At 50.5% G+C, this 17,383-nt stretch overlaps 2 protein-coding genes across 2 annotated transcripts in view; one reads left to right on the top strand and one right to left on the bottom strand.

Moving 5' to 3' along the window:
* Window positions 1-14,397, bottom strand: part of TEX28 (testis expressed 28) — a 44,759-nt gene extending 30,362 nt beyond the window's left edge. The window contains 3 exon segments of the mRNA XM_019933634.3: window positions 8,321-8,837; window positions 8,840-9,029; window positions 14,386-14,397. Of these exon segments, the coding sequence (XP_019789193.2) occupies window positions 8,321-8,837; window positions 8,840-9,029; window positions 14,386-14,397 (719 nt within the window).
* On the top strand, window positions 2,298-6,392 carry LOC117310302 (paraneoplastic antigen Ma6E-like). The gene has a single exon (XM_033849638.2). It carries the CDS (start codon window positions 2,841-2,843, stop codon window positions 5,406-5,408), a length of 2,568 nt encoding a protein of 855 aa, XP_033705529.1. The 5' UTR covers window positions 2,298-2,840; the 3' UTR covers window positions 5,409-6,392.
* Window positions 14,398-17,383: the final 2,986 nt, after the last annotated feature.

Raw genomic sequence — 17,383 nt, 5'->3', positions numbered from 1 at the left:
CCTGTAAAGACAAATGGACGTACTTGCCACAACGGGCTCTGCATCGCCAAGTTCGCTCCCCCAACTCCGCAGCCTCGCAGGAGGCCTTCCTATTGGTGGAAGGCCAATGGGCGTGTCTTTCGCTTCCGGAGGCGCCAAGCCTTGGGACCTCAGGCCCTCAGTGCGCATGGCTACTGCTGCTTCCGTAGCAGAGCGCCTCCTCACGTGCTCTTCTGATCCAACCAGTTTCTCGGTAAAGAGACGTCTAGAACTTTCTCCCTCATCTTCCTGGGGCTTCCGGGAGCACCCGGAAGCCCACGTGGCGTTCGCACAGAGTGCCTGGGACAGTCGGCGGCACAGTTCCTGGCTGCTCTGCTGAGACGAGCTCTTCAGCCCCTCGTGAGCGGGACGCCGGAGCCATCCACAGAGTCAGAGCGAGTCAGGAGACAGGCGGGGGCTCTGCCGGGGGCTGGACTCCGCAGGTACCGGGGGCCCCGGGAAGGAGTGGAGGTCGGGGGAGGGCTACGGGCTGCTCGGTTGGGAGTGGGGGAGCGGCGGCGGAGGGTAGCGGGCTGAAGGGGGGCTGAGGGAAGGGTCCCCCAGTGAGCGGGTCAGAGGGGAGGACCGCTGGCTTCCGGGGTGGCTGGTGGGGGGCGTTCTGGAGTCGGGGTGCAGAGGGTGGGGCTGATGGCTAAGCGTGGGGGGGGCCTGAGCGGAGGGCTTCCTGCTGGTCGGGTGGGGCCGGCCTTGGGGGCCAGAGGAGAGGACGACTGGCTGCGGGGGTGGGGAGGACGGGACGGGCGGGCCCCACCCCCGGGGCCGAGACGGGAGGGGAGGGCTAACGGCTGCTGCGTGTGGCGGGAGGAAGGCTGAGGCGGGGGTCGCTGGGGAGGACTCCCGGGCGCGGGTGCGGTAGGCGTTAGGGGAGCTCCCGCCGGGGCAGGGCGGGGCGTGGGGTGGGGGGGAGGACGCTCGTGGCAGTTAGGGGGCTCCGGCTCCCGGGTGGGCGGGGGCAAGACGGGTGGGCTCTGCGTCTGGGGTACGAGAAGCGAGAGCCCCTGGCGCTGAGTGTGCTCCGGGGAGGACTCCCCGGTGTGGGGAGGTGAGAGAGGCCGTCTGACCTCTACGCATGGCGGGGCGCCCGGCTTCCAGGGCCCAGAGCGGAGCGCCACCAGCTGGTGGGTGGGGGAGGGTGTATGGAGGGGATGTAGTGCGAGGGGTCGGGGAGGAGCCGCCTGGCCACGGGGGCGGGGGGGGGGGGGCGTAAGTGAAGCTGAGAGGGGGAGGCGCTGGGGCTGCTGTGATCTGGTGGAGGCTGTTGGCCATGGCAGATGGATTTGTGGGGGTCCAGGGAGGGGCTCTGGCCCACTGCATGAGGCATCGAGAGCTTCAGGTCGCCTCTGTCCGGGTGGCACAGGAATTGCAGAGGTCGGTGGGCAGGGCAAGACCCTGGCCTCCACACAGAGTACACAGATTCTTTACGAGGGTGCTTTGCACATTCACCCGGACACGCCATACCAGAGTTGTAAAACAGTCTCCATAAATTTAGCAGTATTGCAAGTTTCCATGATAAGTTTTCTCATCACGGGGGAATTTTATTTGATGGTACTAATGATAATATATCTTCAAATATTGGGAAACCCATGGATCAAAGAGAAAAAACACAGAGGGACTTAGAAAATGTTTCCAAGTGAATACTAAAAAAGCACAACTTACCAAAATTAGTGGGAGGCAGCAAAAAGCGACAGGAGGAAACTGTATTCCTCTAAATGCTTCTGTTAGAAAAGAGTCAGGACATAAAATCAGTGAGCTAACAGTCCATTGAGAGATGCTAGAAGAAGAAGAGCAAAGGAAACATAAAATGAAGTAATAAGAGAGCTAAGAGAGGAAATCAGTGATAGAAAGCAAATTATGGACACGGTGAACGAAGCCATGCGCTTCTTTCAAAAGAGCAAGGAAACCGAGCAAGTCCTAGAACGATGAATCACGGAAACATAGAAAGAACGCTGATCCCCAATATGAGGAATGAAAGAGGGCCAACGTTACGGATCAGATGTACATTAACAAAGAGGATATAGGGGAATATTATGGGACATTCTGGAAATGTTTATGCTAACAAATTGGAAGACTTGAAAAATTCCTTGAGAAAAAGGCAGCTTCCTAAAACTGAGGCCAGAAATGTAGAAAAGGTGACGAGCCTTCTATCTGTCTTTTTTAAAAAAATTATTTTATTTTATTTTATTATCGTTTCTTGAGTCGTACGCAACAAGTGCTCTTTTGTTATTATTTTTAAATTTTATTTTTACTTTGGGCTGCGTTGGGTCTTTGTTGCTGCGCGCGGGCTTTCTCTAGGTGCAGCGAGCGGGGGCTACTCTTCGTTGCGGTGCGCAGGCCTCTCATTACGGTGGCTTCTCTTGTTGCAGAGCACGGGCTCCAGGCATGTGGGCTTCAGAGGTTGTGTCACGTGGACTCAGTAGTTGTGGCTCGTGGGCTCTAGAGCGCTGGGGTCAGTGGTTGTGGCGCGTGGGGTTAGTTGCTCCGCGGCTTGTGGGATCTTCCCGGACCGGGGATCGAACCTGTGTCCCCTGCACTGGCAGGTGGATTCTTAACCACTGCGCCACCAGGGAAGTCCCTAGCCTTCTATCTTGTAAATAAATGTAATTTATAAAAAAAGTTTCCTAAAGTCAAACAAACCAAACAGGGCAGGGAGGTGCTCCAGGCTGCTGCTGTGAGGGGCACTAGGGTGGGCTGTGTGGCACAAACATGATTCTCTCCTCTTTGCACCCACAGGCCGATTCCCACACTTCAACAGCCTGTGCACACCTGTTTGATCGCTTCCCCCCACCCTCAGGTCCTCGAAGATGGCGATGGCTCTGGCGGTATTGCGGGACTGGTGCAGGTCGATGGGCGTGAACGCTCAGCGATCTCTGCTCATCCTGGGAATCCCAGATGACTGCAAAGACCAGGAATTCCAGGAGGCTGTGCAGGCTGCCCTGCGTTCCCTGGGCAGGTACCGAGTGCTGGGCAAGGTCTACAGAAAGGAGCTGGGGTCGAGTGTTGCCCTGGTCGAGTTTGCTGAGTGTTTAAATCGAAGCTTGCTCCCCCGCCAAATACCAGGCAAGGGAGGGCCCTGGACTGTGGTCTGCCTGCCCCAGGCCCCCGATGCTGATTCACAGGATAGACCCAGTTGCCCTGCGCAGCCCCAGGGACAAGCAGTGGTTGGCAGGGCGGGTGAGGCAGGAACTGCAGGTCACTCAGGAACTGCAGGGGAGGAGGAAGCTGCAGGGGAGGCGGGAGTCGCAGGTATGGAGGGAGACACAGGTGAGGAGGAAGCCTTAGGTGAGGAGGGAGCTGAAGGTGAGGAGGGAGCTGCAGGTGAGGAGGGAGCTGAAGGTGAGGCGGGAGCTTCAGGTGAGGAGGGAGGTGCAGGTGAGAAGGGAGCTGCAGGTGAGGAGGGAGCTGAAGGTGAGGAGGGAGCTGAAGGTGAGGAGGGAGGTGCAGGTGAGAAGGGAGCTGCAGGTGAGGAGGGAGATGAAGGTGAGGAGGGAGGTGCAGGTGAGAAGGGAGCTGCAGGCGAGGAGGGAGCTGAAGGTGAGGCAGGAGCCGCAGGTGAGGAGGGAGCCTCAGATGAGGCGGGAGCTGCAGGCGAGGAAGGAGCTGCAGGTGAGGCAGGAGTTGCAGGTGAGGCAGGAGCTGAGTCAGATGAGGAAGGAGCTGCAGGTGAAGCAGGAGGTGAAGGTGAAGCAGGAGCTGAGTCAGATGAGGAAGGAGCTGCAGGTGAGGAGGGAGATGAAGGTGAGGAGGGAGCTGAAGGTGAGGAGGGAGCTGCAGGTGAGGAGGGAGCTGCAGGTGAGGAAGGAGCTGCAGGTGCGGAAGGAGCTGAGGGTCAAGCAGGAGCTGAGGGTCCAGCAGGAGCTGAAGGTGAAGCAGGAGCTGAGTCAGATGAGGAAGGAGCTGCAGGTGAGGAGGGAGATGAAGGTGAGGAGGGAGCTGAAGGTGAGGAGGGAGCTGCAGGTGAGGAGGGAGCTGCAGGTGAGGAAGGAGCTGCAGGTGCGGAAGGAGCTGAGGGTCAAGCAGGAGCTGAGGGTCCAGCAGGAGCTGAAGGTGAAGCAGGAGCTGAGTCAGATGAGGAAGGAGCTGCAGGTTACAGAAATGTTGCAGGCGTGGCAGGACTTCTGAGTATGGCAGGACCCACGGGCGGGGCAACGGCTGCGCCTGAGGAAGCAGTTGTGACAGCGGCAGGCGCCATGGGTGAGGCAGGGCCCGGGACCCAGCAGTGGAGGCAGGCCTCGCAGCCCGTGCTGGACAGCATGGGCTACCAGGAGCTGGGAACCTTCTCTGGGATGGAAGAGCCGGGCCACGGGGAAGGGTCCTCTGAGAGCTGGCTGGAGCAGGCCAGCCACACGCTGCACCTGTGGCGCCACGTGTCTGAGAGGGAGAGGAGGAGGAGGCTGGTGGAGAGCTTGCGCGGCCCCGCGCTGGACCTCCTGCGCGGCCTCCTGGCGGAAGATCCCGAGCTGGCTGCCCAGGACTGCCTGGCCGCGCTGGTGCAGGTGTTTGGGAACAAGGACCCCCGGGGGAGTGCTCGGCTGAAGTTCGTGACCTGTGCCCAGCGGCCCCAGGAGACTCTCTCTGCGTACGTGATGCGCCTGGAAGGCCTGCTGCAGTCGGCCCTGGAGAAGGGGGCCATCCACCCGGCCATGGCGGACCAGGCGCGCGCCCGGCAGGTGCTGACGCGGGCCCGGCTGAACGACACGCTCCGGGACACGCTGAGGAGGAGGCGGCTGATGAGGAGGCCTCCCGGCTTTGCGGGGATGCTGCGGCTCATCCAGAAGACCGAGGCCTGGGACGCCGACCCGGCTAGCAGGGAGCACTTCCCAGGGCAGGAAGAGGCCCGTGTGGACGTTGCAGTCCTGGCAGCAGCCGCCCAGGCCGCCCCGGTCCATGAGGCCATCACCGCAGGCACCACTGCACATGGTGAAGATAGCACCGCCCAGGCCGCCCGTTCCAAGGAAGGGAGCGCCGAGGACCACCCGGCACGTGAGGAGGCCAGTGCGGCAGTTGCCGGCACTGCCAAGGCTGGCGAGGCGGCCCCTGAAGACCATGGTGCCGCCAGGGCAGCCCCTGGCCCTGGGGAGACCAGCAAGGCGTCCGCGGCCACTCAGGAAGATGGAAGTGCTGCCGCCCCTGCGGGCCTAGGTCAGGCAGGACCCTCAGATGCCCCCGGGGTCCCCATGCCTGGCCGGATGGGCAGTACTTCCCCGGTGGCCCCAGGAGGTCCTGGCTGGGAGCCAGAGGGCCTCGCCCAGGCAGGAGGCCAGGAGGCCGAGGAGACCCCCGAGGAGGGGCTCAAGCCCATCCCAGAAGAGCCGGGAAATGAGGACGGGGCTGCAGAGATGAGCCCCCCGGGGTCCACCTCGGGCCACTAGGCTCAGCAGGCCGTGGGGCTGCCAGGCTTGCAGGCAGGGGGAGGCCAGGCCTGGCAGCCTACTGGCCCCATATTAGGGGCCACTCCAGGTGCCTGGGCCTCCCTCCTGAGAGGGTCCCCTATTCATCATCCCCTGGGGCAGGTTGCTCCCTGTACTGGCAAGCCCAAATGTGTCCCTGTAGGCCCCAGAGGGACCCAGGTGTCAAGGAACCCCCCAGCCCCCGCTCCCCTCCCCCCAACACACACACCCTAGCCATCGTCCCCCCGCAGAGCCCTGAGGTGCGCCACGTGCCAGCCAAGGCTCTGGTCTCTGTGGGCCAGCGTCGTGAGCTCAACGTGTGCTTTCTGGGCATAGATTCAGGCCCAGCGCTGCCTGTTGTTGTGGAAATGTGCATGTGTTCTCCTCTGAGCGGTTCCCCCAAGCCCTGCGCGGCGTGGAGACCCCGAGCCCAGTCCCAGGAGCCGGCGGGAAGGACGGGATGGACGAGGTCACAGCCAGCGCCCGCCCCAGGACCTGGGAGCCCACCTGCGACCTTCGAAGGAAGACCTTGACTGGGGCTGCAGGAGGTCTGCGGGAGGCCCCCCAGGGCTTGTGTTCTGCTGGGCCACCCCGTTGTTCCTCGGGACTCCACGTCCCCGGCTCGGTGGCGTGCGCCCTGCTGTGGGACTGTCCTGTGCCCGCCATAGGGCAGGGCCAGGCCCCGGGCATGTGGGCCAGAAATGGAGGGTCTGCCCTGGGGGGAGCGGGCATGGCCGGCGCCCATCTTCCTGGCGAGAGGCCACCCGCGGGGCCCTCAGGAAGGGAGACTGGGGGGGGATGGAGGGCCGCCGGGTGGGGTGTAGCGGAGGCACCTTTTTGAGGACCCTGGGTGAGGCCGGGACCCGTGACCTCCGGTGGCCGTTAGAAGTTCCTCTGTGTGTTGTTATGCCCTGTGTTCAATGGTTTCAGTCAATGTTTCTGTTTAATAAATTTCCCTGAACGTTTCATCTGAGTCTGGCCTCTGCTGTGGGCAATGGAGGGAAAGGGCTGCTGCGGGTGAGGGCGGGGGTCCAGAGTCCGATTCCTGCTCAGCACCCATGGGACACCTCTCCGGGGAGAGGGTAAGGTAGGCACTTTGCAGACCCAGCGATGGTGAGCGCTTTTTTCCATTTCATAGGTGAATTGTAAAGTTTTAGCAAAAACTGATAATTGCCTAAAAAGGCAGTAGAGAAGTTAAAATGTAAATGAAAACCTTGATTATCTCAGCAGGAAAAAGGGAACATAGGAGCAACAATAGATGGACAGACACTGCTATGGACTGAATATTTGTAAACCTCTCCCCCTCATTCACCTGTTAAACTCTAACCCCCAAAGGGATGGGATTTGGAGGTGGGGCCCTGGGAAGTGATTAGCCCATGAGGGGGGAGCCCTCATGAATGAGATTACCTCCCTTATAAAAGAGGCCCCAGACGGCTGCCTCATCCTCTTGTGCCATGTGAGAAGATGGCTAGTTGATACAACTAGACAAGAAACCAGTCCATATGAAGAAGAGCTTTATTACTATTATTTATTACTCAGCCGTACAAAGGAACGAAATTGGGTCATTTGTAGAGATGTGGATGGATCTAGAGACTGTCATACAGAGTGAAGGAAGTCAGAAAGAGAGAAACAAATATCGTGTATTAATGCACATATGTGGAACCTAGATAAATGGTACAGATGAACCGGTTTGCAGGGCAGAAATAGAGACACAGACGTAGAGCACAAACATATGGGCACCAAGGTGAGAAAATGGGGCGGGCGGGGGGTGGTGGTGTGATGAATTGGGAGATTGGGATTGAATATGTACACTAATATGCGTAAATGGATAACTCATAATAACCTGTTGTATAAAAAATAAAATAAAATTCAAAATTTCAAAAAGAAAATCACCTCCAAAAGAAATCTGAATTCTCACTGGCTACCTTATTTGACCACGGGTTGAACCTTCGTACTCCTTAACTGCTCTTGAGGGATTTGTCAGGTGGCGTCAATGTGGGTAGGATTTCTCTGTGAAAACAAGACGATTGATTCCCATCACCACTTCCCCACAAACACACAGATGCTAAAGGGATTGCAGAGTTCTTCCGTGAAAGTGCTGGGAATGTGGGCTCATCTCAGCGAATCCCTCCCTGCCTGGTGAAGCTGCTGTAAGGATTATTTAATGCAGAGGAGGGTGTACGGCACCTCTGAGGGCGGCTGGGACCCCAGGAAGTGTCCAGATAGAAATGGAGGGCTTCCCTGGTGGCGCAGTGGTTGAGAGTCCGCCTGCCGATGCAGGGGACGCGGGTTCGTGCCCGGTCCGGGAAGATCCCACATGCCACGGAGCGGCTGGGCCCGTGAGCCATGGCTGCTGAGCCTGCGCGTCCGGAGCCTGTGCTCCACAACGGGAGAGACCACGACAGTGAGAGGCCCGCGTACCGCAAAAAAAAAAAAAGAAAGAAATGGGGGGGTCCTTTGAGAGACTGAGTTCACCTTTTTTCCTGTTGGTGGGCCCTAGTCTGACCTTAGATGAAAATAATATCAACCCACCACACAGGGGCAGGGGGGCGGGGGGAAGCACTCTGCAGAAGGCAGTCATTGTTGGAACAAATAACCCACACAGGACCTTGTGCCCCAACTTAGCCATGAGCCCAGGTGAAGGAACCAGGGCTGGCAAGGCGATTCCAGTCATGCATCATACACCTCTCCGGCACATGGGGACCAGCGGACACCTGTCTGGCTGACGATAGGCATCTGCTGGCCCCCCCGCCACCGCAGGCTGGTGTGAGCCCAGTCAGAGCCCCATTGGCCGGGAGAGGGCCAGGCAGGCGTGCACGGTGGGCAGGGGATGAGAGGAACACAGACACCCCCCACCCACCCCAGAGCTCAGGCGGCCAAGGGGTCTGCCTCACCTGCACTTCTCCTCCCAGAGGGACTCCAGCGATGCCTGCAGGTTGGTCACATACCGCTCCTTGAGGCTCTGATAGGACACCTGCAAGCTGAGGTGGAAGGTCTTGACTTTGATCCGCTCTTCCTTCACCTTCTGCCACAGCAGGGCTCACAGCTGGGCCCCATGCTTGGCCTCCGAGGACCTCCCCCGCTGCAAGGCTGCGGAGTGGCTCTGGAGAGAGGTCGGTGGATGGGCAGCGTTCCGCCCCCGGCTTGGGGGACTCTGAAACAGAGCCTTCTCGCTGGGCTGCTCACGGTTGTACCCCAGGCTGCTTTCTGCCCTCAGCACTAAGCCCTTGGGCCTGCAGCCCTCCTCCAGCTCCTGCAGCTGCTGGTGACACCGGTGGAGCCTTCGCTCAATCTGGGCAACGGTGGCAGAGGCACGCTGGTTCACCTTCTCTAAGGCCTGCCAGACGTGGGGGGCCTGCTGCCGGCCAGCTGTGGACACCAGCTTGAGGAAGCCCACAGTGTTCCTGTCCAGCTGGCCTTTTCCACTCTCAGCTGCTCTGAGAGGTACAGGATGCGGTGCTTGACACTGTCCTGCAAGTTCCGGGCCAGCTCCCCATCTGAGAGGCTGGAGGGGCCACTGGGGCCAGCCTTACTGGATGACAGGGATCTGCAGGACAGAACATTGGAGGGGAAGTTTGCAGTTGGGCTCTTAGTGTATTCCGCCTGCATTGGGAAACGAGAATCACAAAACAGGTACTTCTGTGAGATGCAAATGGTGGGAGAATTAGACACAAATTGCTCCACTCTATAACAGTACTTATGCATATGCGCAAGTACTTCATTTGCAAGATTTGTGCATCTGAGGTGGGCCCGACACAGACTGGACATTCTCCCTTCCTCTTCAGCACCTGGCTCCTTGCTCTATGGGTGTACCTCACTATGACCTCCAGGTGGCTAGCAACCCCCTCCACACCTGCCCTGTCTGTTCTTGGACTTCTCTTCCAAGAATTACCAACAGTGGGTCTCGTTTTATAGAGAACTGTTCTTGTAGAGCATGGAATAAACTCATTTCCATTAATCCCTACAGCTTGCTGTATTGCTGCTGCCAGATGGATAGAAGAGATAGGCAGGGAGATTTGCATCCTAACAGGTTCATTCCTTCATCTAATCATTCATTCAACACATATTTCCTGAGCGTCTACCATGTGGTACAGAAGCCAGACATATTCCTTGGTCTCACAGAGCTGACAGCCTAGGGTGGACAGTTCTGCTGTAACACAAACAAATGAGTCTGTTGCATGGTGAAGGATAATAGTAAGAGCCTTGGAGATAGAGCCCAGTTCAAATCCCGACTCTACCACTCTTGAGACCTTGAGTAAGTTAATAAACCGCTCAGAGGGTCGGTTTTCTCATCTCTAAAATAAAGATGGACATAGCAGCCTAACTGGAACACAGGAGACCATGGTACAGTGGACAAGGATGAGGTAGGAGAGGTAGGTGAGGCCAAGACAGGTGGAGCCTCTGTTCTGTTTCTACTTTTTAACTAAAAGCACCTTCATGACTGTTTTTTTTAATTAATTCATTTACTTGTTTATTTTTGGCTGCGTTGGGTCTTCGTTGCTGTGCGCGGGCTTTCTCTAGTTGCGGCGAACGGGGGCTACTCTTCATTGCGGTGCGCGGGCTTCTCATTGTCATGGCTTCTCTCGTGGAGCACGGGCTCTTGGTGCGCGGGCTTCAGTAGTTGTGGCACGTGGGCTCAGTAGTTGTGGCTCACGGGCTCTATAGTGCAGGCTCAGTAGTTGTGGTACACAGGCCTCGGTGCTCCGCGGCACATGGGTTCTTCCCGGACCAGGGCTCGCACCCGTGTCCCTTGCATTGGCAGGCGGATTCTTAACCACTGCACCACCAGGGAAGCCCTTCATTACTGTTTTCAATCTGAAAATGCTCTCCCAGTGGGAAGCAAGGAGTGATTATAGTGTAATAGATATTTTGGTTCTGTGTATTTTATTCTATGCAAATTATTCCTTGATATTTAAAAAAACATGTGATACCACTATGCACCTAGCAGACTGGCAAAACTTAAACTATAATAAATCTCAGAAAGGACATGGAGCAACAGGAGCCCTCAATCACTCCTGGTGGGAGAGTAATTGGTACAAATATTTTGGGAAAGCATTTGGTAATATCATAAAGTTGAAGACATCCATACTGAATGGCCCAGCAGTTGCATTCCTAGATATATCCTTGAAAGGCAGGTACAATAATACTCCCAATAACCAGCTGCTAGAAACAACCCACCTGGCCTATCATCATAGAATGTGTAAGTGAACTGTAATATATTCAACAGTTTACTGCTATACAACAATAAAAATAAACTACAGCCTTGAAAACATGAATGAACAAGCATAATGTTGAACAAAAGAAGCCAAACACAGAAGAATCCATACTATATATGGTTCTGCTGATATAAAGTTCAAAAGCAGGCAAAATGAAATGATGTTGTTTAGGGATGCATACACAGGAAGGAAGTAAAGCTGTAAAGAAAAGCATGGGGACTTCCCTGGTGGCACAGTGGTTAAGAATCTGCCTGCCCGTTCTCTGCAACAAGAGAAGCCACCACAATGAGAAGCCTGTGCACTGCAACGAAAAGCAGCCCCCGCTTGCCGCAACTAGAGAAAGCCCGCGCGCAGCGATGAAGACCCAATGCGGCCAAAAATAAATTAATTAATTAATTTTTAAAAAGAAAGAAAAGCATGGGCTTCAGTAGCATAAACATCGATAGTGGTTCCCACTAGAGTGGGAGAAGGGGATGGTGATTGGAGAGACATGAGGAGGCTAGTGTACTTGATCCGAATAGCAATTAAATGTGTGTTTACATTAACATTACTTCCTAAACTAAATGTTGATGTTTTCTGCACCTTTATATGCATATGCCGGATTTCACAATTTTTTTAACATCTTTATTGGAGTATAATTGCTTTACAATGGTGTGTTAGTTTCTGCTTTATAACAAAGTGAATCATTTATACATATACATATGTTCCCATATCTCTTCCCTCTTGCGTCTCCCTCCCTACCACCCTCCCTATCCCACCCCTCTAGGTGGTCACAAAGCACCGAGCTGATCTCCCTGTGCTATGCGGCTGCTTCCCACTAGCTATCTATTTTACATTTGGTAGTGTATATATGTCCATGCCACTCTCTCACTTCGTCCCAGCTTACCCTTCCCCCTCCCCATATCCTCAAATCCATTCTCTAGTAGATCTGTGTCTTTATTCCCACCTTGCCCCTAGGTTCTTCATGACCTTTTTTTTCCTTATAGTCCATATATATGTCTTAGCATACGGTATTTGTTTTTCTCTTTCTGACTTACTTCACTCTGTATGACAGACTCTAGGTCCATCCACCTCACTACAAATAACTCAATTTCCTTTCTTTTTATGGCTGAGTAATATTCCATTGTATATATGTGCCACATCTTCTTTATCCATTCATCTGTTGATGGACACTTAGGTTGCTTCTATGTCCCGGGTATGGTAAATAGAGCTGCAATGAACATTTTGGTACATGACTCTTTCTGAATTATGGTTTTCTCAGGGTATATGCCCAGTAGTGGGATTGCTGGGTCGTATGGTAGTTCTATTTTTAGTTTTTTAGGGAACCTCCATACTGTTCTCCATAGTGGCTGTATCAATTTACATTCCCACCAACAGTGCAAGAGGGTTCCCTTTTCTCAACACCCTCTCCAGCATTTATTGTTTGTAGATTTTTTAATGATGGCCATTCTGACCGGTGTGAGATGATATCTCATAGTTTTGCATTTCTCTAAAGATTAATGATGATGAGCATTCTTTCATGTGTTTGTTGGCAATCTGTGTATCTTCTTTGGAGAAATGTCTATTTAGGTCTTCTGCCCATTTTTGGATTGGGTTGTTTGTTTTTTGGATATTGAGCTGCATGAGCTGCTTGTAAATTTTTGAGATTACTCCTTTGTCAGTTGCTTCATTTGCAAATATTTTCTCCCATTCTGAGGGTTGTCTTTTGGTCTTGTTTATGGTTTCCTTTGCTGTGCAAAAGCTTTGAAGTTTCATTAGGTCCCATTTGTTTATTTTTGTTTTTATTTCCATTTCTCTAGGAGGTGGGTCAAAAAGGATCTTGCTGTGATTTATGTCACAGAGTGTTCTGCCTATGTTTTCCTCTAAGAGTTTGATAGTGTCTGGCCTTACATTTAGGTCTTTAATCCATTTTGAGTTTATTTTTGTGTATGGTGTTAGGGAGCATTCTAATTTCATACTATTGTATGTACCTGTCCAGTTTTCCCAGCACCACTTATTGAAGAGGCTGTCTTTTCTCCACTGTATATTCTTGCCTCCTTTATCAAAGATAAGGTGACCATATGTACGTGGGTTTATCTCTGGGCTTTCTATCCTGCTCCACTGACCTATATTCCTGTTTTTGTGCCAGTACCATACTGTCTTGATTACTGTAGCTTTGTAATATAGTCTGAAGTCAGGGAGCCTGATTCCTCCAGCTCCATTTTTCGTTCTCAAGATTGCTTTGGCTATTCGGGGTCTTTTGTGTTTCCATACAAATTGTGAAATTTTTTGTTCTAGTTCTGTGAAAAATGCCAGTGGTAGTTTGATAGGGATTGCATTGAATCTGTAGATTGCTTTGGGTAGTAGAGTCATTTTCACAATGTTGATTCTTCCAATCCAAGAACACGGTATATCTCTCCATCTCTTTGTATCATCCTTAATTTCTTTCATCAGTGTCTTATACTTTTCTGCATACAGGTCTTTTGTCTCCTTAGGCAGGTTTATTCCTAGATATTTTATTCTTTTTGTTGCAGTGGTAAATGGGAGTGTTTTCTTAATTTCACTTTCAGATTTTTCATCATTAGTGTATAGGAATGCCAGAGATTTCTGTGCATTAATTTTGTATCCTGCTGCTTTACCAAATTCATTGATTAGCTCTAGTAGTTTTCTGGTAGCATCTTTAGGATTCTCTATGTATAGTATCATGTCATCTGCAAACAGTGACAGCTTTACTTCTTCTTTTCCAATTTGGATTCCTTTTATTTCTTTTTCTTCTCTGATTGCTGTGGCTAAAATTTCCAAAACTATGTTGAATAAGAGTGGTGAGAGTGGGCAACCTTGTCTTGTTCCTGATCTTAGTGGAAATGCTTTCAGTTTTTCACCATTGAGGACGATGTTGGCTGTGGGTTTGTCATATATGGCCTTTATTATGTTGAGGAAAGTTCCCTCTATGCCTACTTTCTGCAGGTTTTTTATCATAAATGGGTGTTGAATTTTGTTGAAAGCTTTCTCTGCATGGATTTCACAAATTTTTAAAGTTTTTAAATGTTCAAGAGATGGTTTTAATCACAGATAAGAAATGGCTGGAGAATTAGTAAATTGTAAAACAGAACTAAAGAAAGCATCCAGAATGCAGCACAGAGGCACAAAGAAATATAAAATTTGAATAAAATTGAAAAATAGGAGACACAGAAGATAGAATGAGAAAATCTAACAAAAAATCTAACTGCCATGCCTCAGGAAGACAGACTAAGGTAACAGCAAGGTTTTAAGAGATAGTCACTAAGAATTTTCCAGGACTGATGACAGACATAAATCCACAAATTCAAGAAGCCCAAGGGACTCCCCTGGTGGTGCAGTGGTTAAGAATCCTCCTGCCAATGCCGGGAACGTGGGTTCAATCCCTGGTCTGGGAAGATCCCAGACGCTGCGGAGCAAATAAGCCCATGTGCCACAACTACTGAGACTGTGCGCTGGAGCCCGTGAGCCACAACTACTGAGGCCTGCATGCCTAGAGCCCGTGCTCCACAACAAGGGAAACCACCGCAATGAGAAGCCTGCATACTGCAACAAAGAGTAGTCCCTGCTTGCCGCAACTAGAGAAAGCCCATGCACAGTAACGAAGTCCCAACACAGCCAAAAATAAATAAATTAATTAATTTTTTAAAAAAAGAAGCTCAAGAGATCCCAAACAGGATAAAACGGAAATAGATCCACACTTAGACACAGATCTTAGAAGCAGCCAGATTGTAAAAGTTGATTACCTTTAAAACCATGACTTTTAGACTGAAAGCTGCCTTCTCTAAGGCATCAATGAAATCCTGAAGAGTTGAATAATATCTTCAATATGCCGAGAGAATAACTGTCAGAGAGAAAAAAAAAAAGGTCACATTCAAAGAATCAGAAGACAGAATGTCTTCAGCCTTTTCAGTGAAGCACTAAGAATTAGAAAACAATGAAGTAATGCCTTCCAAATTTGGGGGAAAAACGATTTTCTCACCTAGAATCCTATAACCAAACTGTCAATTTTTAGGTTAAAGGCGTTTTCTAACATAAAAGAACTCAAATAGTTTACTTCCTCTGCATTCTTTTTCTGGAAGCTACTAGAGAAGACGTGCCACCAACACCAGACAGGAACCTACGACAGAGGTAGAGATGGGATTTATGAAACTGGGGCCCCAAGCTAAAAGAAAGGCAAGTGCACTCTCCAGGATGATGGAAGGGGACCCAGGCTGGCAGCTGGGCAGTGGGCCTGGAGGGCAAGTCAAAAGGCTCCAGGAGAGAGTGCTCCAAGTGAATGAAATATGCAGGACATCTTTCAGCAGCTGGAGAGGAGATATAGCCAGTTTGGGGAAGTGCTGACCTATAATAAGTAGTAGAGAACAAGCAACACGGGGTAGGGAGAGACAAGTGTTAACTCTAAGGAAAACAAAACATCAGGAGAGAAACGAAAAGTCATCAGAGTTGCTGTAGACTTGATAACGTGAACATCAAAGAATAATCTAATGCAGATGATTGTATACTGTACTGGAAGGATGGGGGTGGTGAAAGAGCTACATCATCATCTTTAACTGTGAGAAGTCAATCAATAATTCCCAAAATCTAAAAAATAAAGAAACAGCACTATAAACAATTTATTTACAGAACTAGAGGTAAATGCCAAAAGAAACAGCTAAAAGGGTTGAATGTAGTTGATTCTGGGGAATGGATGGACCACTGTGGGTGGAAGCAAGAGATTGCTATTTTTTAAAAATATATATTTATTTGGCTGTGCCAGGTTTTAGTTACAGCATGCAGGATCTTTAGTTGTAGCATGCAGGATCTTTAGTTGCAGCATGCGATCTCTTAGTTGCAGCATGTGGGATCTAGTTCCCTGACCAAGGATCGAACCCGGGCCCCCTGCATTGGGAGTGAGGAGCCCTGGCCACTGGACCACCAGGGAAGTCCTGTAGAGATCGCTATTTTTTGTAATAAACCTTGTAGAACCATTTAACTCTTTGAACCAGGGGTTGGCAAACTACGGACTGGTTTTGTACAGGTGTGAGCTAAGAATGGTTTCTACGTGTTTAAATGGTTGAAAAAAATCAGAAGAAGGAGGATATTTTGTGGCATGTGAAAATTATATGAGATTCAAATTTCAGTGTCCACAAAGTGTGACTGGCACACAGCCACACTGATTAATTTACATATAGTGTATGGCTACCTTTGTGCCACAACAAAGGTCTAGTTGAGCAGCTACAACAGAGAACATGTGGCATCAAATATTTACTATACGGCCCTTTACGGAAACAGTGCGCTGACCCCTGCTTTAAACAATGTTCATACGTAGCACTGATAAATGAAAGAACTAAGTATTTTTAAAGAAAGTAGCTAATAGGGAAAGTTAAAATTTGCTAATGACTTGTTCTATTGAGGAATTTTATAGATATCATATAAAACTAAAAACTGACAGAAGAATATGTTGGTGAAAAAAAATTCAAGGCAACCAGTAGAAAAAAGCCAGGTAAATAACATCCAAATAATCAAGGGCAGAAAAAAAGGAACTTGATTAATCCAAAAAAGGGAAGGAAAGGAGGAACAAAAAGAAATGAGATATCAGGTTAAGTAGAAAATACAAAATAGGATGGCAATAAGATGTGATTATCAATGGCTGTATACCATGTCCTTGAGAAGACTCAATACTGTAAATATGTCAGCCCTCTACATATTAACTTATAAATTCAATGAAATAACAGTTAAAAACCCAATGGGAATGTCTTATGAATGTTAGATTAGCTAATTCCAAAATGCAAAAGAATAGCTAAGAAATTTTGGGAACGAAAAATAAATATGGTCTTGGGATACTTGGCTATCTGAATAAAACTAAATTAGAGTGCTACTTTACATCGCATACAATAATAAAGTCGAGACAGAATAGAGAACTAAATATAAATATGAAACTCTAAAGGTATCAGAAGGACACAATAGGAAATGTTTTTATAATCTCTCTGTGGAGAACACCTTTTTGAACAAGTCTCAAACTAAAATGCCATAAAGGAAAAGATTTACATATTGTACTACAGTTTAAAAAAATCTTTAAACCTTCTTATGGTGAAGGAAGCATAAAGTTAAGAAGCAACATTTCGGTTTCGGTTCAAACACTTGCTTCTTCTTAAAAATAAAGTATCTCCATGAACATTTTTAAAGAGCAACAGATTAAAAAAAAGATTTGCAATTATCTCTAAGAGATAAAAGGCTAATCAACATATAAAGAACGCCTACAAATTAGGAAGCTAAAAACAAATCATCAAACATAAAAACAGCAAAGGGTAGTCATAGACAATTCAGAAAGGATGAACTATGAATACCAGTAAACATATGAAAAATGTGCAACTGCAAGGAAATCAGGCAGACGTAAATCAAATGATTAAAAAAGATGTTCTCGGGCTTCCCTGATGGTGCAGTGGTTGAGAGTCCGCCTGCCGATGCAGGGGACGCGGGTTCGTGCCCCGGTCCAGGAGGATCCCACATGCTGCGGAGCGGCTGGGCCCGTGAGCCGGCTGGCCGTCCAGAAAGTTCTAGAAAGAGAAAGAAGGTCCGCGCAGAGACGCCACACTGCCTCAGAACGCTCAGGCCGCCTCACTTGCTGTGAAGACCTCCCAACCCCCACTGCCGGGGGCTGGGCTGCTAAGGGGCTGGAGGGAGTCGGCTGCAAAGGGGAAGATTCCAGCGTGGCTTTTTTTATAGTGTGAGGAAGTGCGCAAAACAAACTGCACTATTGTA

The sequence above is a fragment of the Tursiops truncatus genome, chromosome X (assembly GCF_011762595.2).
Source record: "Tursiops truncatus isolate mTurTru1 chromosome X, mTurTru1.mat.Y, whole genome shotgun sequence".
In the NCBI taxonomy this organism is placed as follows: domain Eukaryota; kingdom Metazoa; phylum Chordata; class Mammalia; order Artiodactyla; family Delphinidae; genus Tursiops; species Tursiops truncatus.
The sequence above is the reverse complement of the archived record's forward strand: the minus strand, read 5'-3'. Positions and strand labels throughout refer to the sequence as shown.